Source organism: Gallinula chloropus (assembly GCF_964237585.1).
Source record: "Gallinula chloropus genome assembly, chromosome: 28".
NCBI lineage: Eukaryota > Metazoa > Chordata > Aves > Gruiformes > Rallidae > Gallinula > Gallinula chloropus.
In genome coordinates, this window is record NC_140113.1 from 1240313 (window position 1) to 1265005 (window position 24693).

At 60.9% G+C, this 24693-nt stretch overlaps 2 protein-coding genes across 2 annotated transcripts; both read left to right on the plus strand.

Moving 5' to 3' along the window:
* The first annotated feature begins 2468 nt into the window (after positions 1-2468).
* On the plus strand, positions 2469-11377 carry R3HDM4 (R3H domain containing 4). Its single transcript, XM_084276467.1, has 8 exons — positions 2469-2559; positions 5288-5442; positions 5637-5755; positions 6477-6600; positions 7081-7166; positions 9396-9481; positions 9818-9873; positions 10592-11377. Exons 1-8 carry the CDS (start codon positions 2516-2518, stop codon positions 10693-10695), a joined length of 774 nt encoding a protein of 257 aa, XP_084132593.1. The 5' UTR covers positions 2469-2515; the 3' UTR covers positions 10696-11377.
* Positions 11378-12993: 1616 nt separating this feature from the next.
* On the plus strand, positions 12994-24585 carry MED16 (mediator complex subunit 16). Its single transcript, XM_084276217.1, has 14 exons — positions 12994-13177; positions 13993-14100; positions 14298-14467; positions 15742-16173; positions 17561-17666; positions 18306-18461; positions 18793-19001; positions 19233-19439; positions 20316-20526; positions 20686-20819; positions 21596-21788; positions 22012-22228; positions 23218-23301; positions 23898-24585. The coding sequence occupies exons 1-14, from the start codon at positions 13042-13044 to the stop codon at positions 24022-24024; spliced, it is 2490 nt and encodes an 829-aa protein (XP_084132343.1). The 5' UTR covers positions 12994-13041; the 3' UTR covers positions 24025-24585.
* The last annotated feature ends 108 nt before the right edge of the window (positions 24586-24693 follow it).

A 24693-nucleotide genomic window follows, 5' to 3' on the forward strand; every position in this document is an offset into this window, starting at 1 on the left:
GCGCCTCGCCACGGCCGCATCCGCTCACAGCCCCGCTCACAGCCCCGCGCTACGAGCACGCTGCCGCCGCGGCACCCCCCAGGCTCCTGCCTGTGCCTCAACTGCCGGTGCTGTCTCGGAGGGAGCCCCTTGAGCTTCTTGCAGTGCCTCAGTTTCCCCTTCTCTACCCCAGCCACCTCCACCTTGCCTGCGCGGCAGGGAGATGCTGCAGCAGCGACTCTTCCCCTCTCTGCACAGGCAGCGCTGCCCACGCAGGGCTGCCCTGGAGCAGCAGCCGGTCACTGGCCGTGGCCACGCTCCCCACACCACACACATCCGTCCTGTGCAGTGTCTCAACTCCACTCCCAGCGCCTGCCAAGAGCCACGAGCAGAACCGGAGCGAGACATGTCCCGGGCACGTGCTCCACTGACCCTGCTCCGCCACGAGTCGCCGAATCGCTCGTGCAGCACCGGTGGTGCCGAGGGCCAGGAGCAGAGCTGCCTCCTCCAGCACCCTGGGCCACGCTGGGGCCACGCTGCCACGGCCCTGCAGCGAAGCCCGAGCTGCCAGCGTGGTGAACCAGAGCCAGGGGGGGACCCTTCAACGCAGGGGCCCTGGCCCAGCGGCTGCGGTGACCTTGAGCTGTGCCCCTTTGTCCCTCCAGGCCGCGGGGGCTCGGTGCCTCCCCGCCGTGCCGGGCGGTGCCGGGCGACGCGCAGGGGATTTCGGGCATCAGAGACACCCGCGGGTGTCCCGCGGGGCAGGTGCTCGAGAGCAACAGCGGCTACGCCGGGCTAAAAATACGTGGCGGCGGCGAACGACAGGGGTGTGTGATGGATGGGGCCTTTGTGCCACCGACACCGGGCCCAGCTGTGGCTGGACACCCCCACACGCTGCCCCCCCCGGACCCCTGGCTGGGCTCAGGCTACTGCCGAGGGAGGGGGGTCCGAGGGCAGCGCTGGGACTCGGGGGGATGAGGAGGAGGAGGAGGAGGAGAGTGCCCCCGTTCCCCGGGACAGATGGGTCCCAGGGGGTGCGGGAGGGACCCCAGGGATAGTGGGGGGCTCATCCCCAGGGAAGAGCCCAGCCCGGCCCGGCTCCCGGCGGCACGTGGCACCGGCTACGCCTCAGCCGGCGTCGGGCCCGGCGGTGCCCCGCTGAACACGGGGACGGGAGCGGGGGGGGAGGAGACCGAACACCACGGACCAGGAACGGAGCGGGGAGAACGGCCGGTCCCGGCGCGGCGGGCCAGGGCCGGGCCGGGCCAATAGTTCTCACCCGACCCAGGCCGAAGCTCGGTCCCCTCCCCGCCGGCCGGAGCCCCGGGAGTCCGCGAGCCCGGGGCTGCCCCAGCCGGAGGCACAGGGGCGGTGGCGACGGCACCGTTCCCCACCCCCCCCACCCCCCCTCCCCGCGTCGTTAGGGGCCGCGGGGCGGGGCGCGAAGGGCTCTAACCGGCCGGGACAGTAAGGCCCGCAGGGTACGGAGGGCCCGGGCCGAGCGCGGGGGCGTGCCGGCCGAGCCGGGAGCGGCCGCGGCGGGGGAGGGGGGGGTGGGGGGGGTGAGGGGGTGGGAAGGGCGAGCCCCGGCCCCGCGCGGGGGGAAGCGGCTGGTACCCGGCCGCGGGGGAGGGGGGAGCCCCGCTCCCGGCCAGCAAACCGGCCGCGAGGGTCCCTGACCGCCCAGGGGACGCGGCCGGTCCTCGGTGCCCCGGTCCCTCCCAGCTCCCGGACACGGGAGGAGACCCCGGACCCCCGGTCCCGGCCGCGGGAGAATGCGGGGAGGGGGGGGAAAGGTGGGGATCCCCGGTACCGGCCGCGGGGCCGGTGCGGCAGCGCGTCCCCGCTTACCCGGTGGAGGCCGTGCGCCGCGAAGCCGCATAGCAGCCGCGGCCGCCCGGGGCTCGGGCTGCGGCGGGGCCGGGGGTGCGCTCGGTGCCCGCACGGCTCCTGCTCTCCCCGCGGGCGGGCGGCGGGGCCCGGCACCGCCCCGCCCCCTTGCGGCTATTGGCCAGCCGCACCCGCCACGCCCCTCTCCGCCCCGCCCCGCGCCGCCATTGGCCCTCCGCGCCCGCCCTGCCCCGCCCCTCCTCCCCATTGGCCCAGCGCCGCCGCCGCATGCAAATATCGCGCGCGGTGGCGTCACGGTGGCGTCCCGGCGGGAACGCGGCCGCGGCGCCCCCTCGCGGGTGGGCGGGGAAGCGGCGCCGGGCGCGGCGCCTTTAAAGGGGGGAGGCGGCGGCGCGGGCGGGGCTGGCCCGGGGCTCATGGCCCCGGGTCGCGGCTCCGGGATGTGGCCCCGGCGGCTCGTCGGGGCTCCCGGTAGCCCGTCGGGGCCCGGTACCAACGGCGCTCCGCACGCACTCACTCACTCACGTACCCCACACCCGCCCGTACTTCCCCTTCCCGGCCCCGCCCCCGGCCCGACGCGTCTCCCGCAGTCCCGCCCCCCCCCCTCCCCGACGCCACTTCCAACGGGGACGCGGAGGCCCCTGTGCCGCCGCCCGGGCCGGGCCGGGCCGAGCCGAGCGGGGCCATGGTGGTGCTGCGGGGCTGTGCGGGCCCTGAGGAGCCCTACCCGTGAGTGCGGGGCCCCGGGGCCGGGCGGGCCGTGGGGGGGCTGTCAGCGCGGCCGCGGCTCCCTCGGTGCGGTGCCCTCCCAGCCGCCGGTTACCCGCCCGCCTCACCCCGCCACCCATCCCGCCGGCTCCGCTGAGCTGGGCGGGCTCCGAGGCCCCGGAGAGGGGCACCCGCGGCGGAGAATGGCGGGGGGGGGGGGTGGCTGCGCTGTCCCGGCAGAGCTTTGGCTCTTTGGGCCGGAGCAGGAAGGCTCCCGGGCCCGGAGGTGGCCGTGTCAGAGGCAGGCGGCCTTCATTAGGATCACGGGCTAATTGGTGTTTACCCCGCCGAAGGTCACGGGGGCTGCCCTGGGGCCAGCACGGAGGTGATGGGGGGTGGGGGGGCAGCCAGGCTTCTGCCCCTCCGGAGACCGGGGCTGCACCCAGCGTGGGGAACCCCCTGGGTGGGTTGGGGGCTGCTGACCCTACGAACCCGACCCCACTGCTCCCTGGAGCCCTGTCTGCTGGGGGATGTGGCAGCCCTGTCCCCAGCGTTGGCTTTGCTTCGGGGGTGGGTGCCGTGTGCTGGGCTGTGAGCCATAACTAATGGGAACTGGTTGGAAAACATCCCCCCCACCCCTTATTTTGGGGAAGGAGGGGCTTCTCGTTCCTTGCCTGGAAAGGAGAAGTGGGGAAGGAGATGCCAAACTTGCTGTGTGGCTGCTCTGGAGCTGCTTGGGCCCATCCATCAGTCCTTGGGGTCCCCAGAGAACGAGCTCTGCGGGGTCCCCGGGGTGACAGCGGCCGGGGCAGCCTGGCTGTGGTTTGCACTGGCAGGGATCCCGCTGCCGGAGGGGCCGATAAGGGAAGGAAAGCAGAGCTTGTCTGAAGCTGGCTCCTGGCTGGGTGCCTGAGGCTGTAGAGCCTGGCTCTGCTGGCACAGGCCAAAGGTCACCGTCACCTGTGCTTCTCCCAGCTTGGAAAGGAATCCCACAGCCCTGCGAGTGCCGCCGAAGGGCGGACGTGGCAGCACAGGGTGCCAAGGGCAGGGTGCCAGCAGCACACACCGGGCAGCCTGGCCACGGCCGTGGGTGGCCCTGGGAGCCTTGGGGAGCAAGAGGAGCGTGTGGCTGAGCACCCATTCTGCTGCCTGTCCCAACCCTAACCCTACCTCTCAGCCTTGGGGTGGGGTAGGGGAGGGCAGAGCCAGCAGGTCCCAGGGGTGCTCCCACCCTCGGTGATGCTCGCACAGCTCATTCGAACACCTTTTCTTCCCCTGTGGCTGGAGGATGATGCCTCCACCTGTGAAAACAGGGTAAATATTTACCACACCTTGCCTTAGAGCCCTGCAAAGGGAAGGGCTTCCCGTGGCACAGCCATCCCTGGCTATGCCACTGAGCAGGGACAGCTCCTGGTAGCACCGGGCTCGCAGCTGCCATGCTCTATGTACTCAGCCCTCCAAACCAGGGCTGGTGGTAAGGTGACTCCCTCTATTATCTGTTGGGTTGGTTTTTTTTAAACCACCTTTGTATCAAAAGACCTGTAAGCCCTGGCTGCTCTGCTTCCAGCTTGGGTTACAGCTCCCCACCCGCCTGTTAGTCACCCCAGGGATACAGGCACCTCTTTTTCCTTCCAAGGCCACCTCTCTGCTGATTTTCCCTTCAGCTGAAAGGAGGAGAGGTGTATTTTTACCCCTACCCCAGCAGCACCAGAGGGAAAATGAAGGCTTTAGTGTGGGCAAGGAGCTGGCTGCCTTCCCAACCAGCGGGCTGGGATCGTGTGGCACAGCCCACTCTGCCAAGGATGGGTGTGTGGTGCTGGAAGGGATGGGACATGGTGGGGACAACCCAGACACAATGCTGCTCCTGGCTGTCCTTCCAGCCCTGCCCGTGCTGTGTGTGGAGGTGGTTTGTTTTGGTGGTGGTGGGTTTCTCACCCACCTTCTGCTGTGCTGAAGGAAATCCGTGCAACCCCAGGGTAGAGGAGGTGTTTGGGGGGGAAGCTGTGACATCAGAGGCTTTAGCAAGCAGAGAACAAGCTTCCTGTCCTTGGCAGAGTTCTCATGAACTTTGTAACCAAGGCAGTTGGGTTAAATGCCTGGTGAGCCCCTTGCTCATCTCTTGGGCTTCATTTTCACATGACATCTCTGAAGTGTTACGGCCCTTCCTAAATCATACGTGTGTCTAAGTAGCACCCTGACCAGTTTTCTTGCTGACAGAAGCCAAACGCCTTTGGGTACACCTGGGAGGGGTGTAGTGTTTCTCCTGGGGCTGTAGCTTTGCTGCAGTGAAGCCTGGCAGGCTCCCTGCCCATGCTGGGTGGTGCTGGGACAACTGGTGCCTGCTCTGGGCCTTGCTGGCTTGGGGCTGGTGGTGCCGCATCCCCAGGGGATGGAGAACCACTGAAACCAGCCCTGGCTGGGGCAGGGGAGTGCCTGGGATCTGGGGGAGGCTGTGGGGAGCGATTGGTCTGGAGGGAAGAGCCAGCCTGACCAGTGCTTAACATGCCTGGGGTGGGTGTTAGGGCTGCCCAGTGATGGGGTGATAGCGCTGTGGCTGTTCACTGTGACCTGAGGGCTGCAGGGCTCTGGGGAGGACCTTGCAGTGCCTATTGCACCAACACCCACAAGCTGATGCTCTGCCCCATCCCCACCGCGGGCTCTCCCCACACATCTCCCCATCCTCACCCTGCCAATAGCCCCTCCAGGGGTCTCAGGTGGGCTCAGTCCCTCTTGCCATGTGTCCCCACAGGAGCATCGAGGACTGTCTGCCCCCGCTGTGCGACTGCCCCTCCAAGAGGCTCTCTGCATCCAAGAGGAAGCAGTATTACATCATCAAGGCCATCCGCAACTCCGACCTCATCCCCAGGGCCAAGGGCCGCAAGAGCCTGCAGAGGCTGGAGAACAGTAAGGACCTGTGGCAGGCTCTGAGCAGCCTGGCTCTCCTCTCTGGGCAGGTGGTCGCTGTCCCAGACCCTCCACTGCCTGACAAGCTGGGGGATGCTGGGGGCTCGGTGGGGGATGCTGGGAGGGGGAATGCTGGGGGCACAGGGTGCTGCATCCCCCCCTCTGAAGGGTGTTGCTCTTCTCCTCCATCCCAGCTCGCTACCTGATGACACTTCTGGAGCAGGAGGAGTGCAGCAGTGAGGATGAAGAGCTCGCCCACTCCGCCACCCCGAGCATCTTCACTGAGGCCTGCAACAACGAGACCTATGTGGAGGTAGGTGCAGCTGCTTGGGAAGGCTGTGGCACAGCATGTGCATGGCATCCAGGCCTTGCTTCTCCATCCCAAGGCCTGCAGTGCCCTAGCTCCTCCCTGGTGTCAGCACTGAGGCTGGCTGTCACTCCCTGTGCCAGGGAAGATCACATCTAGGGGACCCTGGTCCTGCATCCTGGGGATCTCTGGATAGAGGATCTGCATAAACATGTGGTGCAGGGACTGGGTTCTGCTCAGAGCCTGGCCAGGCTGGCTTAACAGGGGCTGCAGCTGCTGCCAGCAGTGCCCAGCACACTGCTGAGCACCCCAGCCTTGTACCTGGGGAGCGCTGGGTGAGCTGCAGCGCTTCCTCCCACGCAGGCCCCTTGCCAAACCCCGCTGTTACATCACGCTGCCCAGTCCGTGTTGCAATACCAGTTCCTTACCCAGGCTTCTCTCCTGTCTGCCTGCATGCCCCTGGCTCTGAGGAGCTCTTCTCTCACCCCTCCAAGCCGGGTTTAGGAAGCCTGGTTGCACATATGGGCTGTCCTGTTGGATCTCCAACTCCCCGTAGCCGTTCGTTCCCCTCTCTGAGCTGCTGTTCCTGCTCTGCCTGGGCCATCCCTGGGGCTGGGTGGGTGAGGAAGAGGTTCCTGGGGTGCCAGGTGGGGCTCAGGGTGGTTGTGCACTGGGAGGGTGCTCCCTGGAGATCTCTGCAGTGGGGCCTGCTGGCTTGTGTTGTCAGATCTGGAATGACTTCATGAACCGGTCTGGAGAAGAGCAAGAGCGAGTCCTGCTCTACCTGGAGGAGGAGGCCAGGAAGAAGCACAAGAGGAATCTGCCTGTCAAGAATGAAGACAAGTGGAAAGGTGCTGGGAGGGGACGCTGGGTGGGGAGAGCCTCTCCCTTTCCTCCCCTGCATGCGTTTCGGGAAGGGCGCCGTCCCCCGCGGGCTGCGTCCCACTCCCTGAGCCATCTGCTCCTGACAGGCCTTGGGGACATCTGAGCCCTGCAGCAGGAGGGGGTTTAAGTCCACCAGACCCCCCCCCACCCCAGACTTGAGAGGGTTTGTGGGAGTGGGGAGCAGCTGGGGCAGTGGGTGCAGCAGCCACCCCTCAATCACAGCCTCCCAAATCTTGGCACCATCCAACCACTCCTTGGCTGGGGAGGGTTTTGCTGGGCTGGGGGTGACTTTGAGGAGATCCCCAAAGAAAGGAGACCAGCTGGGGTTCCCTGGGGCAGGCAGGGACGTGGGGCTCCTTCTGAGAGGTGTGACTGTGGCCAGAGCTGTTCCTCTGGGGATGTGAATCGTGTCCAAGTCCCTTCTGTCTTCTCTCTGCTGGCTCCAGAGCACCCTGCCTACACACCCAAGGAGTGTTTCCAGCGCATCAGCCGCCGCCTGCGCTCCACCCTGAAGCGGGGCAGGATCCCCATGGTGAGCTGGGGGGCTGCTGGGGGTGGCAGAGCTGGGGCAGGCAGGGCTGCTGGCTCCAGAGCCATATCCCTGCTGGAGAGGAGCTCTGTGGAGAAGGACCTGGGGATCCTGGTGGGTGATAGAGTGGCCATGAGCCAGCAGTGTGCCCTGGGGGCTGAGAGAGACAGTGGGATCCTGGGGGGCATCAGGAGGAGTGTGGCCAGCAGGTCACAGGAGGGGATCCTCCCCCTCTGCTCTGTCCTGGTCAGGCCCCACCTGGAGTGTTGTGTCCAGTTCTGGGCTCCCTGGGAGAAGAGACAGGGATCTCCTGGAGAGAGTCCAGAGGAGGGACAGAGATGATGAAGGACCTGGAGGGGATTCGACTTTTTAAAAGAGCAGATAATGGCAAGACAAGGGGGAAGGGACTAAAGCTAAAGGAGGGAAGGTTTAGATTAGATTTTAGGGGGAAGTTCTTTCCAGAGAGAGTGGTGAGGGGCTGGAACAGGCTGCCCAGAGAGGGGGTGGGTGCCCCATCCCTGGGGGTGTTCAAGGCCAGGTTGGATGGGGCCCTGGGCAGCCTTGTGTAGCTCCAGGCCTGGAGGTTGGTGTCCCTGCCTGTGGCAGGGGGGTTGGAGCTCTGTGATCCTTGGGGTCCCTTCCAACCCAGGCCATTCTATGATTCTATGATTCTATGATCTCCCCTGTGAGGAAAGGCTGAGTGAGCTGGGACTGTTCAGCCTGGAGAAAAGAAGACTAAGGGGGGACCTTATTAATGTTTATAAATATCTTCAGTATGGGATGCAGGGGGAATGGGCAGCCCCTTCTCAGTGTCTGTGGGGACAGGACAAGGGGCAATGGCTGCAAGTTGGAGCAGAGGAAGTTCCACACCAACATGAGGAAGAACTTTTCCCCAGTGAGGGTGAGGGAGCCCTGGGACAGGCTGCCCAGGGGGTGTGGAGTCTCCTTCTCTGGAGAGATTCCGGACCCGTCTGGACACCGACCTGTGCAATATGAGCTGGGGAGCTGCTCTGGCAGGGGGGTTGGACCTGATGATCTCTCGAGGACCCTTCCAACCCCTATGATTCTGTGATTCTGTGATTCTATGATCCCAAGGACTGTCCCCTGACCTTGTGTGTGCTCACCGAGCCGGCCGGGTGCCGAATTTCAGATGAGCTCCTGGGGAACGTGCTCCAGTTCTCCTGTGACCTCTGCAGCGCTGGCTGACAGCAAACAGACACTCAGCTCCCTGCACAGATGGGTTGTCCTGGCTCAGCTCAGATTTTTCTGGCAGTTACAGGGCACATTGACAGGGTTGTTTCCCAGTCTCTGCTCCATGAGCAGCAGGTGACAGGGGAAACCCAACCTGTCTGCCCACAGGGACAGACAGCAAAGACTTTGGGTTCTTCCAAACAGTCCACATGAAGCTATTTGGCAAAGCTCAGCTGTGTTTTGGAAGGGGGGGGGAACTGCACAAAGCCCTGAGCAGACAATTCATTCTGAAGGGAGAAGCGAGCGCGGCCTCGTGCCGCCTGGCTCGGGGAGCCGCGCTGCCACGCGCAGCCCCGCTGCCTGCCCAGGCACTGGCTCCCCTGGGCCCCAGGGGTGCCTGGCTCCCTGCTCCCTCCTCTCAATGGTGCTGTTTTCCTGCTCTGTTTGTTTTCCTTGCTCTAATTAGAGCCTCTAAAAGCGGCCTGGGCTACTCCTGCCCGCTGGCTTCTGCTCAATCTGTTCTCCAATGAGACTGGCTTCTGCTGCCTGTCTCTGGGGTCGTGGTGCTCTAGAGAGCTGCATGGAGCTGATCTTTGCCTGTTGGGAGGAAAGGAGATGCAAGGCACGAGGCTTTCCTGGCTGCTGCTGCTGCTCTGAACATGAGGGACGATGCCAGCCCTTGGCATGCTGTATGGAGCTGGCAGGGGATGGATTCTTCCTCACCTCAGGGGGCTGGAAATGGGAGATGTCTCTTTTCCTTGTGCCTTCCTCTCATCTCTCATCCAGATGACTTGTCTGTGAGCTGCTGGAGGTAACTCCTCAGGAGCTGGAGGCCCCGTTGTGCTGGGTCTGTGTGGATGTGGCAGGGGAAGGTCTCTTCCTGGGCTCTGCCTGGCCCCAGCTGGGGCAGTGGGTGCTGCGTGGGGCAGGTGGCTTGGCCCACCTTGGGGTACCCAGGCATCTCTCACCCGGTGCTGTGGGGTGTGAGTGGGGTCTGGCACAGCTGCCTTCACCTCTGACAGCCCCTGCTTCTCCTTACAGGGGACGCTGGAGGGCCTGGAGGAGGAGCTGCTGGCTGCTTTCTCTGTCAACCCTCACTCCGTCTACACAGCGCTGATGGACAACAGGTATCGCTCCCCCTTCAAGCTCTGCTCCTGACCTGCATGCACCCCACATGTGGGGGTTTCTGGGCAGATGGCCACACACAGGGTGCTCTGCCCAGCTTCCCACTGCCCCAGGCTGCTGAGGGGTGAAGGGGGTGAAGGGGACCCTTGGCCAGGCTCGGGTCTCATGGGTTTTCATCCAGGGACGCTCGCCTGGCCTGGCTCCTATGGGAGGGATGCTCTGGGGGGGTCAGGGCACTTTGTGATCCTCATGGGAGGAGTGAGGGTGAAGCAACGCTCAGGAGATGCTGGTCTGAGACCTGCCAGCTCTAACCCTGTCACCAAACCCCCCCCCTCCAGCTTCGAGCGACTCCTCCTCCACGCCCTCTGCCAGTACATGGACCTCATCTCCGCCAGTAAGAGCCTCATGTTTGTTTGTTTGGGGGGTTGTTTTTGTTTTTCCCTTCATCACTATCTCTCCTCTCCAGCTCAGCCTCTTCCTCCCTTCCTCCCCCCGGCCCCACCTTGTGCTGCAGCTCACAGATAACCCCTGTCTCCTACTGCTGCTGCCCGAAGCTTCCTGGGGAGCCTTGGCTGCAGTCACCCTGCTTTTCCAACACTGCTGGGTGGCATCATCCCACTTGCCAGGGGACTGAAGCCCAGCAGTTGGGGTGATGGCTGGGCCCAGCTCTGCCTTAGCAGCAGTGCTGCTGGTTCTGGGTTCAGGAGGCCTGAAGCAAGAGGCTGCTCACAGGTCCCCTTCCCACAGAGCATGGCTGTGCCCTGTAGCCTGCCCATGGGTGTCCCTGGAAGGGTTTGTTGCCAAGGCAGAGGCTCTGGGCTGTGTCCCTGTGGAGGAGTCTTTGCTGCTGAGCATTTCATCAGCAGCTGCTGGTGGCAAACAGCACGAGAGGGCTAATGGCATGATGCAGAGCCCGGGGTGCCGCAGGGATGTGTGGAGGGAGGGGGCTGCAGAGGGGAGGGAAATTGCCACCTTTGCAGAGCAGGAGGAACCTGTGTTTGCCCTGAGCTGGGGTGAGGAGCTGGGCTGGGAGTTGTGTGTTTGAGGGTGGGGGGGTTACAGGGGTGTGGAGGGTTACAGGGGTGTCTTAACCACCCCCTTCCATCCCCCAGGTTCAGACATCGAAGGGAAACGTCAAATGAAAGTGACCAACAGACACGGCGTCTTCCTGCCGCCCGAGCTGCCGCTCTCAGACTACCTGAGGCAGATGAGCTGATACCCCGAGGGCTGCCCTGCCCCTCGCTCGGTGCTGAAGGCTTCCTCCCTCCGCTCCCGGCCTCTCCCAGCCCTGAGCCAACGCTGAGCTGGCGGAGGAGCCCCAGGGTGCCCCGTTCCCAGGCGAACAGTGCTGTCTGTGGGGGTGTCATCCATCCATCCATCCATGCATCCATGCATCCATCCATCCATCCATCCATCCATCCATGCATCCATCCATCCATCCATCCATCCATCCATCCATCCATCCATCCATCCCTCTACCCATCCATCCATCCATCCATCCATCCATCCATCCCTCTACCCATCCATCCATCCATCCATCCATGCATCCATCTATCCCTCCATCCATGCATCCATCCATCCCTCCCTCCATCCATCCCTCCATCCATCCATCCATCCATCCATCCATCCATCCATCCATCCATCCCTCCCTCCCTCCATCCCTCCCTCCATCCATCCCTCCCTCCCTCCATCCATCCCTCTCTCCATCCATCCATGCATCCATCCATGCATCCATCCATCCCTCCCTCCCTCCATCCATCCCTCTCTCCATCCATCCCTCCATCCCTCCATCCATCCATCCACCCACCCATCCATCCCTCCATCAATCCATCCCTCCCTCCATCCATCCCCCCCGCCCTGTCGCTGGGGTGGGGTGTTTGGGCAGTGGAGGGGGGTGTTTGGGCAGTGGAGGGGTGGGCTTTGGGCAGTGGAGGGGGGGTGTTTGGGCAGTGGAGGGGTGGGCTTTGGGCAGTGGATGGGGGTGTTTGGGCAGTGCCTTGGTGTGTGGGGCAGATTTTAAATAGAATATAGTTTGTGTTTTTTATCAGGCCTGTGTCTGGCTGGGGGGGGGGGGGAATTGGGGGGGGTGCAGCCCCCCTGGGGGGGTGGGTGTCCTTGTGCTCCCCCTCCCCATGTCAGGGACTGGCTGGGGGGGGGGGGGGGGTGTCCCTGCCTGCGCCCGGGGCTCTTCGTGCTACAGCAGCTCCCCGGTCTGTTCCCTGAGCCCCCCAACTGGGGGGAGCTGCGCCTTCCGCGCTGCGCGGGTATTTAAAGCCTCAAGGCAAAGCCACGCCTAGGATAGAGTGACCGCTCTCCGTTGCGTGGGTGAACGTGTTTTGGGATAGACACCCACAGCCATGTAGGGCTCCCGGCCCCAAACCCCGCTTCGCCTCCGCTCTGCCGAAACTGCCGGCATCGTTGGTGTTGGGGGTAGCGGTGTGTCTCCGTACCGCCGCGGGGAGCTCTGGGTAGGCGCCCATGCAAATTAGACCCTCTTGAGTGGCGCTGTTCCGCCTTCCCAGCTCTGAGGCTTCCCCGCCTTGGGTTGTCCCCGGCGGTGCCTGAACGCGTGAGGCGGGACGGGGCGCCACACATGCGCGCAGCGGGGCGCAGGCGCGCGGAGGGCAGCCCGCTGGGGCGGGGTCCTCGTGCGCGGCGGGAGGCCGGTGAGTGGGGCCGGGCCCGGCCGCGCGCCCCGTGAGGCGCTGGGCCCGCCCGGATCCAGGGACTGAGCCCCTCAGACCTCCCCCCCCCCGCCGCCGCCCCTCAGACCCCCCCCCCGCCACTCAGTCCCCCCTCAGCCCCCCCCCCGCCGCCCCTCAGGCCCCCCCCCGCCGCCCCTCAGCCCCTCCCCGGCGCCCCTCAGCGCTCCCCCCGCCCCTCAGTCCCGCCCGCCGCCCCTCAGCTCCCCCCCCCCTGCGCCCCTCAGCTCCCCCCCCCCTGCGCCCCTCAGCTCCCCCCCCCGCGCCCCTCAGCTCCCCCCCCTTGCGCCCTTCAGCTCCCCCCCCTGCCCCTCAGCCCCCTCCCCGCCGCCCCTCAGCCCCCTCCCCGCCGCCCCTCAGCTCTCCCCGCCGCCCCTCAGACCCCCCCCTCAGCCTCGGGGCTCTCCCCGCCGCCCCTCAGACCCCGCCCCCCCCCCCCGCCGCCCCTCAGCCTCCCCCCGCCACCCTTCAGACCCACCCCCGCTCCTCAGCTCCCCCCACCGCCCCCCAGCCCCCCCCCCGCCGCTCCTCAGACCCCCCCGCCGCCCCTCAGCCCCACCCCCGCTCCCTGCCCTGAGGGGCACCGGCGCTTCCTCCGGTGCGGGGCCGGTCCCACGCGTGTCCCGCGGCCTGTGCTCGCCCCGCCGGCCCCCACACACCCCCCCCCTCCCCAGGCCCGGCTGGTGTCCCCGCGGGTCGCTCGGAGCCGGGGCTGCCGCGCTTTCCCCTCCCGGCTGCCGGTGTGAGGTGTGTGGGGAGGGGGCTGTGGCTGCGGCGGTGAGCGGGGGAACCGGCCGTGCCTGGTTTCCAGGGAGCAGCGGGCGGCCCTTCCCTTCCACTCCCCTTCCCTTCCCCCGGCCATGGACTTGGCCTACGTGTGCGAGTGGGAGAAGAAGCCCAAAAGCGACTACTGCCCCTCCATCCCCCTGGTGTGCGCCTGGTCCTGCCGCAACCTCATCGCCTTCACCACCGACCTCAGAAATGAGGAGGAAAAAGGTAAACCTGCCTCACCCCCCACCCCCTCTCCCCCCGCCCCCCCCCCGCAGCGTGGGTGGTGCCTGGAAGCTCCCAGGGCTCTTAGGAACCGTGGGGCCAGGTGCCCTGGGCTCTGCTTTCACCCTGAAGCCTCCTGGCTGTGCTGTGCCATTGTCCTAGTTCTGGCCAGGCCAGGGTTAACCTCCCCCAGTCTGCCCAGGTGAGCTGAGTTACCCGGGGCTGTTTCCCACACCACCTGACACCACTTCCCCCGTAAAAGCAGCTGGCTGGGGAAGGGTAGGGGCTGGTTTGCCTCTGGGAGAGTTGGAGTGTGGCCAGAACGGTCAGTTGGTTGGGCTTTGCTGTCAGGCAGCCCTCTGTGATCATCAGGTCAGTCAGGTACTCTGTGCTAGCACTGGGTGTGAGTGGAACTGGCCATTATTCTATATTCACAGTGATATTTGGCAGCAAACTGCCCTTATCCCATCCCACAGAGGCTCTGCCTGTTTCTCCTCCAGGAGTGAGCAAGTGGCTTTGGGCATTTGGCCTCTAGGCAGGGCTAAACCACCCCAACCACGGAGGAGACTCTTTGTTTTCCTTCAATTCCTGGATTTGAGGGGGTTTTGTTCACTGTGATGCCATTCTCACCTTGCTCAGCCAGGGCAAGCTCTGCATTGGCTCCTGCATTGCCAAGCACAGTTGTTGCCCTTCCCAAAATAGCTCAATGGAGAGTATTCAATGTCTTTTCCCTGCATCAGCTGAGGCTCCCTGGGTTCAGAAATGCCACCAGGCAGCTGGTAAGACAAGGGCAGTGATGTGCTTCCCTCCTCACACAGATCTCACCCACATGGTCCATATCATCGACACTGAGCACCCATGGGATGTCTATTCCATTAACTCTGGCCATACTGAAGTCATCACTTGTTTGGAGTGGGATCAGTCAGGTGAGCTTGGATCCCTTCCCCTTCCCCCTCTGCCCCATTGTTCATGTTCCTGAAGTGGCATCTGATTCTATCCCTCTCTCCACAGCTGTGGGTTGGTTGTCTCCACTCAAACTATCCCATAGTGGTTTGACTTGTCACGTGGGGGGTGTTTTTTTTTGGCTCTACCCCCTGGTTCTCACCAGGCACCTTTGTTGTAGGTTCCAGGCTGCTCTCTGCAGATGCTGATGGTCACATCAAGTGCTGGAGCATGACTGACCACCTGGCCAACAGCTGGGAGAACACTGTGGGCAGTGCAGTGGAAGGGGATCCAGTCGTGGCCCTGTCCTGGCTGCACAATGGTGTGAAGCTGGCTCTGCATGTGGAAAAGGTTTGTCCCAGCTCTGGGGGGCAGCTGATCAGGAAGGTTGGCTCAGGGCATCAGGAAAGGGCTTAGCAAGGCCTTGTCTGTGTGTCTGTCTGCTCTGGGCTTCTTCCATGGCCATGCATGAGTCAAGGAGGGGGATTTTTCCAGTTCAAAAGAAAAGCTAGATTCCTAGTTCCTGCTGGGGCTGGATGCCTTGTTTCTCCTGGTGCTTTAAAGGTGTCTCCCTCAGCCTGGTGCTTTGCTTTTCTGGGCTGTGAAATGGAGATAAACCTGTGGCTTTGCCTACCAGCAGTGGTTAGAAGAAAAGCATTTGAGGTCCTGAGGGTTGATCCAGGGGGTTGGGAATGGGAGCTATGTGTGTAGGGAGATAAGAAACGTGTCTAAATTCTGTCAGGCTTAAAAAACTCAGCCAGTCTGTCCAGTCCAAGTTACCTACTTATGCTTAACATTAACCCTGGAGACACCTTTCCCTCCCTGGGTGGTGCAGGGGGCTGATGTTGGGGCTGGATTTGGCTGCAGGAAGGGGAAGGGGGTGTTGGTTTTCCAGGCTCGATGGGTGAGACCTGAGCTCACACTGGGGAGAGCTTTGCTGATGGGCTGGTGTGTCACAGAATCACAGGGTTGGAAAAGACCCTTAAGATCATCAAGTCCAACCATCCCCATCCTGTGCTAAACCAGATCCCTGAGCACCTCATCTCCCCTTTTTTAAACACCCCCAGGGAAGGTGACTCAGCCCCTCCCTGGGCAGCCACAGCCCCACAACTCTTCCAGGGAAGAACTTTTCCCTCCCATCTGCTCTGACCCTGCCCTGGGGCAGCTTGAGCCCATTGCCCCTTGTCCCATCTCCTGTCCCCTGGCTGAAGAGACCATCGCCCACCTCTCTGCACCCTCCTGGCAGGGCAGGGGAGGTGGGGAGAAGGTCTCTCCTCAGCCTCCTCTTCTCCAGGCTCAACACCCCCAGCTCCCTCAACTGCTCCTCAGAGGATTTGCCCTCCAGCCCCTTCCCCAGCCTGGTTGCCCTTCTCTGGACTCACTCCAGGACCTCAATGTCCTTCTGATGGTGAGGAGCCCAGAACTGGACCCAGCACTTGAGGTGCAGCCTCCCCAGTGCCCAGTCCAGGGGCAAATGTCACATTGCAAGCGTTGGGTGTGTGATCTGACACCCCCATCCCACTCTGCAGACCACACTGTGGTGGCTTAGGGAGGAGAACTCAGTGTTGAGCCAGGCTGTGGGTCTCAGGCACAAACCTCTCCCTTCTGCCCCCCTTTGCTCACAGTCTGGAGCGTCGAACTTCGGCGAGAAGTTTTCCAGAGTCAAGTTCTCCCCATCACTGACACTGTTTGGTGGGAAGCCCATGGAAGGCTGGATTGCTGTGACCATCAGTGGGCTGGTGACAGTGTCTCTCCTCAAGCCCAACGGGCAGGTGCTGACCTCCACCGAGAGCCTGTGCCGCCTCCGCTGCCGCGTCGCCCTGGCCGATGTCGCCTTCACCGGCGGGGGGAACATCGTGGTGGCCACTTCAGATGGCAGCAGCACCTCCCCTGTGCAGTTCTACAAGGTGTGTGTCAGCGTGGTGAATGAGAAGTGCAAAATAGACACTGAGATCCTGCCTTCCCTCTTCATGCGCTGCACCACCGACCCTGCCCGCAAGGACAAGTACCCAGCCATCACCCACCTCAAGTTCCTCGCCCGGGACATGTCAGAGCAGGTGAGCATCTGAAAAGCAAGGAGAGGTGATGCCAAGGAAGCAGCTGTTGGCTCTGCTTTTGGCTTCCCCACACAGTTCCAGAGGTGAATGATTTGTGTCCTGCAGCACCCTTTGCCTTTCTGGTTGTGGAAGTGCTGCTGGTGAGCAGACTGCACTCTAAAGGTCTGGGGGTGCAACAGCCAGGGCCTCTGGTTTTGTGGGCAAGGAGCCCCCTCCTTCATGAGCTTGATGAGGTTTTGTGTTATCCATCTTCCAGAGCTGGCACTGGTTGGTAGGGAATCAGCTTGTTCAAAGGGGAGATAATGGCAGGACAAGGGGGATGGATTAAAGCTGAAGGAGGGGAGGTTTAAATTAGATATTTGGGGGAAGTTCTTTCCAGAGAGAGTGGTGAGGGGCTGGAACAGGCTGCCCAGAGAGGGGGTGGGTGCCCCATCCCTGGGGGTGTTCAAGGCCAGGTTGGCTGGGGCCCTGGGCAACCTTGTGTAGCTCCAGGCCTGGAGGTTGGTGTCCCTGCCTGTGGCAGGGGGTTGGAGCTCTGTGATCCTTGGGGTCCCTTCCAACCCAGCCCAGTCTGGGATTCTCCTGGGCTGACTGGGAGGTTCTGGGAGGTGAAACCTTTCATCTTGAGGTCCTGGTTTCAAAGCAGCCCCTCTCCAGAACGCTCAGAGCTCTCAGTCTGTGTCACATAATTCAGCAGCTGAACTCTGCTTGCCCAGGGGATTGCTGGTTCTGGGGAGCTGAGTGAGTCAGTGGCCTGAGCTCTACTCTGGGTAGGGGAGTGCCTTGTTGGAGAACACTGCTCTGGCTCCAGAGTGAGTTCAGTTCCCTTTACATTTAAGATGTGTGTGAGTGACAGCAGGTCTCAGGTCTGCAAGACACAAGATCATTCTCTGATGCTGAGAGGCACAGTCTTGATAACACATGGCAGAGTTCTGCCTTGCTTTCCCCCTCTACTAGCACAAGGGGCTTCACCATTAACATGTTGCTGATCCTCTGCTTCTTGCTAGAGGAGCATAAACTAATGGGGAGCAGGAGCCCTACTGAAGAACAACATCATAGAGTGATACCCAGCACCCTTGTGCAGCAGAATATCTTTGAAAGCACACTAATTGCAATTATTATGAATTAATGAAACATCCTTATGAAAAGTTGAGAGGATTTAGCAAGGTTTGGCTGTGTTAGTCACATCAGTAGAGTTTTCTTATGGGCTGCTGCTCTCTGTGCCTTCACTGCTTGGCAGATCATCACCCTTCTGCAACAGTGAGACGCCCTTGAAGCCTCTCAAAAGAGAGGGGAGGGAGAGAAGGGCAGAAAGGTGATGGGGATGGCACCTTTCCTTGTCATGAAGCTTGTGCATGTGGCTGCAGTGTGGGTCTCTGTCTTGCAGGTGCTGCTTTGTGCTTCCAACCAAAACAGCAGCATCGTGGAGTGCTGGTCTCTGCGGAAAGAGGGTCTGCCAGTCAATAATATCTTCCAGCAGATCTCCCCTGTGGGTGAGTTTTTCTGCACTGAATACTCTTAAAAAATTAGGAGCAAGGTCTAAGTGAAAGCACCAGGCAGGTTCTCCCATCCATTATTGCAGCCATAGGATTGTCAGAATCCTGCATTTGTTTTTCAGGTGTTCTCAGTCATGTGCTCTGTCCCATCTGTTTGCATCTTAGGCAGCCAATTGCTGGTTTCCAGGAAGTTGTTGGATTGTTACTTCCACTCAATAAAAGATGTTTTTTCTCTGTTAGACTCTTCCCACTGAGAGCTGGAAGAGCCTTCTGCAGGGAAAGGGTTGTGTGGCAAAGCTTGAACGAGCTGCCTGCTCTGTGTGGGTTTCCACCTGACTCCAGATACACCAAAATGAAATCTGTGCAGCTTGTTCTGGTGAATTAAGTTCATCACAGAACCTTCCATCAGAGGAGGCTTAGCTGAACAAGTCATCATGGTGCAGTTGCTGAGATTGGAGAGGAGGGGGTGGGAGAAATCAAGGGATGTATGAGGGAAGCACCCTGGTCTCTTAGGATGAACAAAGAGTTGGTGCTTGAGCTGTGAGCCCGCTTAGGTGGGAGCGTGGGCAGGGATTGGGGGGTGTTTTCTGGTCTCTTTCAGGAGAGATGTCTCACTTCTTTACTTATTTCCCCCAGTTGGAGACAAACAGCCCATGATCCTCAAGTGGAGGATTCTTTCTGCCACCAACGACTTGGATCGGGTTTCAGCTGTGGCTCTGCCCAAGCTGCCCATCTCCCTGACCAACACTGATCTGAAGGTGGCCAATGACACCAAGTTCTTCCCTGGGTTGGGTAAGGAGTTTCTGCTGTCTTTCTCCTCAATAACATAGCTTTTGCCTGCAACTTCACCTTCTGTGGTAACACTTCACAACAAAGCCATAGGAGATGCTGGGAGGAGAGCTTTGAAGACATGGCATCCCATATCCCATCCCATTTCATCTCTGTGGGAAGAGGGGTTTCCCTCTGAAACAAAGCTGTGGCTTCAGGATCCCAACCTGCCTGTGAGCCCAGGCTTGGGGGTGCTGTTTCCACGTGGGCTCTGGGTGTCAGCAGCTTCTCTGGGAGAGCTCAGCTTGCAGTAGGAGGAGCTGCTTGCCCAGCCTGGCTTGTCTTCTCTCCCCAGGACTGGCTCTGGCTTTCCATGATGGCAGTGTGCACATCGTTCACCGCCTGTCCCTGCAGATGATGGCTGTCTTCTACGGCTCTTCCTCCCAGCGCCCCGTGGATGAGACCATCAAACGGCAGCGAACTGCTGGTCCCCTGGTTCACTTCAAAGCCATGCAGCTCTCCTGGACATCTCTAGCCTTGGCAGGCATTGATAGCCATGGGAAGGTACTTCTCACCCAGGCCCTTTCTTTCTGTCCCTCTGAGAGGTGATGGGTCACTTGGAGAAACACTGGGAGTGTCACTCGCAGCTGGGTGATCCATTCAAGAGATGTTGTATCCCAGTAGTGTGGGGATTGTGCCTTTGGGTTGGGAACGAGGTGTGGCTGCCCCTGTGGTGTGTTAAGAGCTGTGCAAGTGTGTTCTCAGCACAGTTCTCCCCTTGCCTCCTCCCTCCAGCTGAGCATGCTTCGCATCTCCCCCTCCATGGGCCACGGGCTGGACATGAACATGTCCCTCCGTCACTTGCTCTTCCTCTTGGAGTACTGCATGGTGACTGGCTACGACTGGTGGGACATCCTGCTCCATGTCCAACCCAACATGGTCCAGAACCTGGTGGAGAAGCTGCATGAAGAGTACATGCGCCAGAACGCAGCCCTGCAGCAGGTGAGTGGGGGCAGAAGGGCTGAGGCTGGCTGCAGAAGTGGGGGGTGACATGCAGGAGGCTCAGGAGTGGTGTAGTGGCTGTTGCTCAGGAGACTGGTGGCTCTAACTCCCTGGCCATGCAATCTCTGAACACTCTGCTTGTGCCATACGTGAGCTGTGAAGCGCCTGTGTTCAAGCAGTGTTTGTTTTCATGGGCATTAAGGGGTCTCTGCCTGTTGGAAACATCTGGTGAGATGGTTTTGGCAGAGACTGTGGGAACAGCAGCACTGCTTGTGCATGCATGGAACAGTATTCACTAATCCTTCTCACCATCAGAAGGACATTGAGGTCCTGGACCGAGTCCAGAGAAGGGCAACCAGGCTGGGGAAGGGGCTGGAGGGCAAATCCTCTGAGGAGCAGCTGAGGGAGTTGAGCCTGGAGAAGAGGAGGCTGAGGGGAGACCTTCTCCCCACCTCCCCTGCCCTGCCAGGAGGATGCAGAGAGGTGGGCGATGGTCTCTGCAGCCAGGGGACAGGAGATGGGACAAGGGGCAATGGGCTCAAGCTGCCCCAGGGCAGGGGCAGAGCAGATGGGAGGGGCAAGTTCTTCCCTGGCAGAGTTGTCAGGGCTGGAACAGGCTGCCCAGGGAGGGGCTGAGTCACCTTCCCTGGGTGTGTTTAAAAAAGGGAGATGAGGTGCTCAGGGATCTGGTTTAGCACAGGATGGGAATGGTTGGACTCGATGATCTTAAAGGTCTTTTCCAACCCTGTGACTCTGCGATTCCCGTTGTTCATGTGGCAGAAACAGAGAGCAGAGAATAAAGCAGCTTGTTTTAATGAGCTTATTCTAATTCTGCCTTTACTCCCCTGGCATGTGTGGCCTCTCCCTGCCCATCAGGTCCTCTCCACACGCATCGTGGCCATGAAGGCGTCTCTCTGCAAGCTCTCCTCCAGCACCGTCGCCCGCGTGTGCGACTACCACGCCAAGCTCTTCCTCATCGCCATCAGCTGCACCCTGAAATCCCTGCTGCGCCCACACTTCCTCAACACCCCAGACAAGAGCCCTGGTGACAGACTCACTGAGATCTGCTCCAAGATCACAGATACAGGTAAAGGGGCTGCTCCCAGCACCTGGCACTACTGTCATGTCAGATCCTTTCCCCCCATCTTTGGTCTCGTAGGGTGGGAGGGAGAGGAGGGTACACAGGGGGTGAAGTTTGAGTCTCTCTCCTTCCTGAGCCAGGATATGCCTTTCACTTCTGTTTCAGACATTGACAAGGTGATGATTAACCTGAAGACAGAAGAGTTTGTCCTGGATGCCACCACCTTGCAGTCCCTGCAGCAGCTCATCCAGTGGGTGGGAGACTTTGTGCTCTATCTGCTGGCCAGCCTTCCTAACCAGGTGAGAGCCTGGGAGAGGTGAAAATCTGTGTGCTGTTGGGCAGCAGCAAGCCCAGTGTGCTGGAAACACTCATGAGAAGGGGGTAAGGAACCAAAAAATACACAGTAGCCCTTTCTGTGCCCATCTGGAAGTCAGTGAGGGAGTGACCAGAACTGTTAGAGAGGGTTTGGAGGAGCCACAAAGATGATGAGAGGGCTGGAGCAGCTCCCCTACAGAGAGAGGTTGAGGGAGCTGGGCTGGTTCAGCCTGGAGAAGAGAAGGCTGTGGGGGGACATCATTGCAGCCTCCCAGTCCCTGGAGGGAGCAGAGAAACAGGAGGGGAATCAGCTTGTTCAAAGGGGAGATAATGGCAGGACAAGGGGGATGGAGTGAAGCTGAAGGAGGGAAGGGTTAGATGAGATATCAGGGGGAAGTTCTTTCCAGAGAGAGTGGTGAGGGGCTGGAACAGGCTGCCCAGAGATGGGGTGGGTGCCCCATCCCTGGGGATGTTCAAGGCCAGGTTGGATGGGGCCCTGGGCAACCTTGTGTAGCTCCAGGCCTGGAGGTTGGTGTCCCTGCCTGTGGCAGGGGGGTTGGAGCTCTCTGACCCTTGGGGTCCCTTCCAACCCAGCCCAGTCTGGGGTTCTATGACCAGCAGCTGTGCTGGGAGGAGTGGGCTCCTTGGGAGCTGTGTGCCTCGCTGAAACCTTTCATGACCTCTATATGCCTCTGACCTCCAGCAGTGAGTGCCACAGGCTGTGTAAGTCCCCACCTTGCCCTCTTTGTCCCCTCTGCAGGGCTCCCCAGTGCGGCCAGGACACAGCTTCCTGCGGGACGGAGCATCCCTGGGCATGTTCAGGGAGCTGATGGTGGTGATCCGCATCTGGGGGCTGCTGAAGCCCAGCTGCCTCCCTGTCTACACAGCGACCTCCGACACCCAGGACAGCATGTCCCTCCTCTTCAGGCTGCTCACTAAGCTCTGGCTGTGCTGTAAGTGGTTGCCAGTTTCCCTGAACAAAAGAACCTTCCCCAAAGGAGTAATTGTGGGGAGGAACTTCTGAGTAGGCCCGTAGTGTTGAGCAGGGGGGAGTGCAGCTGCTGAGCTTATTGTTCTCCACGCTGTGTTGGAGGATGGAGGAGGAACCCATGCATGGTTCTCAGTCTCTAAATGAGGCCTGTAAAGATCACACTGGCTCACTCTTTGCTCCCCCAGGTCGTGAGGAGAATCACATAACGGAGCCAGATGATACCCTGATCGATGAGTGTTGCCTCCTGCCCAGCCAGTTGCTCATTCCCAATATCGACTGGTTGCCCATCAACGATGGCATCATCAGCAAGCTGCAGAACAAACAGCTTGTCCGCCTCCAGTTTGGGAAAGCTCCAGGGCTCGTTGGTCACACTGTCTCTTCCCAGTTTGATGCCTTTGTCAGGTAAGGTTCAGGTTAGAAGTGAGGAGAAATTTCTCCTCCAAAAGAGCAGTTGGGTGTCACAGAGACACAAGGTTGGAAAAGACCTTTAAGCTCATCAAGTCCAACCGTTCCCATCCTGTGCTAAACCAGATCCCTGAGCACCTCATCTACCCTTTTTTAAACACCCCCAGGGAAGGTGACTCAGCCCCTCCCTGGGCAGCCTGTTCCAGCCCTGACAACTCTGCCAGGGAAGAACTTTTCCCTCCCGTCTGCTCTGACCCTGCCCTGGGGCAGCTTGAGCCCATTGCCCCTTGTCCCATCTCCTGTCCCCTGGCTGAAGAGACCATCGCCCACCTCTCTGCACCCTCCTGGCAGGGCAGGGGAGGTGGGGAGAAGGTCTCCCCTCAGCCTCCTCTTCTCCAGGCTCAACACCCCCAGCTCCCTCAGCTGCTCCTCAGAGGATTTGCCCTCCAGCCCCTTCCCCAGCCTGGTTGCCCTTCTCTGGACTCACTCCAGGACCTCAATGTCCTTCTGATGGTGAGGAGCCCAGAACTGGACCCAGCACTTGATGTGCAGCCTCCCCAGTGCCCAGTCCAGGGGCACAATCCCCTCCCCAGCCCTACTGGCCACACTATTCCTGACACAAGCCAGGATGCCATTGGCTTTCCTGGCCACACTGCTGGCTCATACGCAGCCAGCATCACAACGGGCTGCCCAGGGAGGTGGTGGAGTCACCATCCCTTGGGGTGCTCAAGGAGAGGTTGGATGAGGTACTTGGGGACATGGGTTAGTGAGTGATGTAGGTGGTAAGGGGATGGTTGGACTAGATGATCTTGGAGGTCTTTGCCAGCTTTAATGACTCTCTGATCCATGTCAGTGTGGCCTTGAATCCCACAGCCTTCAACAGCCAAAGCCCAGGGCACGTTGGCTACAGACCTGCAGCTCCCTGTCCTGGGCAGAGCTTGTAGGGAGTGATGCTCTAGCAAAGCTCTGTTCTCCCTCCTACCCAGGGCACCTGGACAGCCCAAAATTGATCATCTGAGGCGGCTTCACCTAGGAGCCTACCCCACAGAGGAGTGCAAGTCCTGCAGCAGGTGAGCGATGCCGAGGAGCTCTGGGCAGACAGGCCACATCTTGGTCTCCCAGCCAGCACCCTGGGAGGTGAGGCTTTGGCCTGTGGGAAGGAGTCTGAGTGCCCAGGAATTCCAGCTTGTTTGTGCAGGTCTGGCCTTTAAATAAAGCCACTGGTGGTGTGGGAGAGGAGCTGGTGAGATCACAGCACCTACCATGCCATTTTTGGGTCGTCTTTCAAACTCCACTTGCCTTTCAAGCCCCCTTTAGGGCTGTCCCTCTGCATCCACCCACACACAGGAGCCAGGATTTCAAAACCACGATGCAGGGAGCAAACATCCCTCTAATCATGGGCTTGAATCTGCTTTAATTACCAGTTTTAATAGAAACTGGAGCTTTTGCAAGGCGACTTGTGTGCTGGTTGACATACAGATAGCAGCTGGGGGGGCTGCTCCAGGGTAACCTCGCTCTGCCTGTGCTTGGTGCTCACAACCATCACCTGCAAATGATAAAAGCTGGCTTCCTGGCTGGATTCTCCAGGAGCACTGGCTTTTCCCTTTCCTTTTCCTGGGTTGCTGGGGCTCCTGGGCCCTGCTGCAGCTCTGTGGTGCTTTTCCAGGTGCGGGTGTGTGACGATGCTGAAGTCGCCCAACAAAGTCACGGCGGTGAAGCAGTGGGAGCAGCGCTGGATCAAGAACTGCTTGTGTGGGGGGCTGTGGAGGAGGATGCCCCTCAGCTACTCCTGAGGGAAGGCTTTCTGGGAGGGAAGAGTGGGTGTGAGGGATCCCCCCCAGCTCCTTCCTTGGTGGCAGGTGGCATGAAGGGACTGCAGCTCTTCTCCCGAGCTCTCTGCAAGCGCCAGCCCCTGAGCAGTGGAGCTGCTGCTTTCCTCACACTGCCCTTTCTGGGTGAAAAAGAGGGGAAGGGTGTTCTGCCTCTTACCAGGGAATGCTGAGGTGATGGGAGGAGAACTCCAGGCTGCAGCTCTACCTCTGGGCCAAGCAGGGGCTGGGGGGGTCCCTGGTGTGGGCAGAGCAGCGACAGGTGCCCAGGGTGCTGCAGCACCCACTGACCAGAGTCCTGGCACCAATTCATCCCCTGCTGCTGGCTGCTCTGGAGTTGCTGGTTCCTCCCCATGTCCCTTCTCCTCCATCCTTTGAGTAAACTCTTCTTTTGGGTGGGAGACTTCCCCACCCACCCCCTCTGTGCTGTGAGGGAGTGGTTCCTTCCCCCTCCAGAGCAGCAGGACACCAGTGTGGTGCTGCCCAGAGCAAACTCCCCCCCCTTCTCCTTTGTAAATAAAAGTTCCCTTCATTTTGTACAGAATGTTTCCTTTGGGTTTTAAATTCCATCTGCCTCTCATGTGTGAGAGAGCAGGGCTTGGCCAAATCCCTGCCCCCCCCATGACTCCTGGG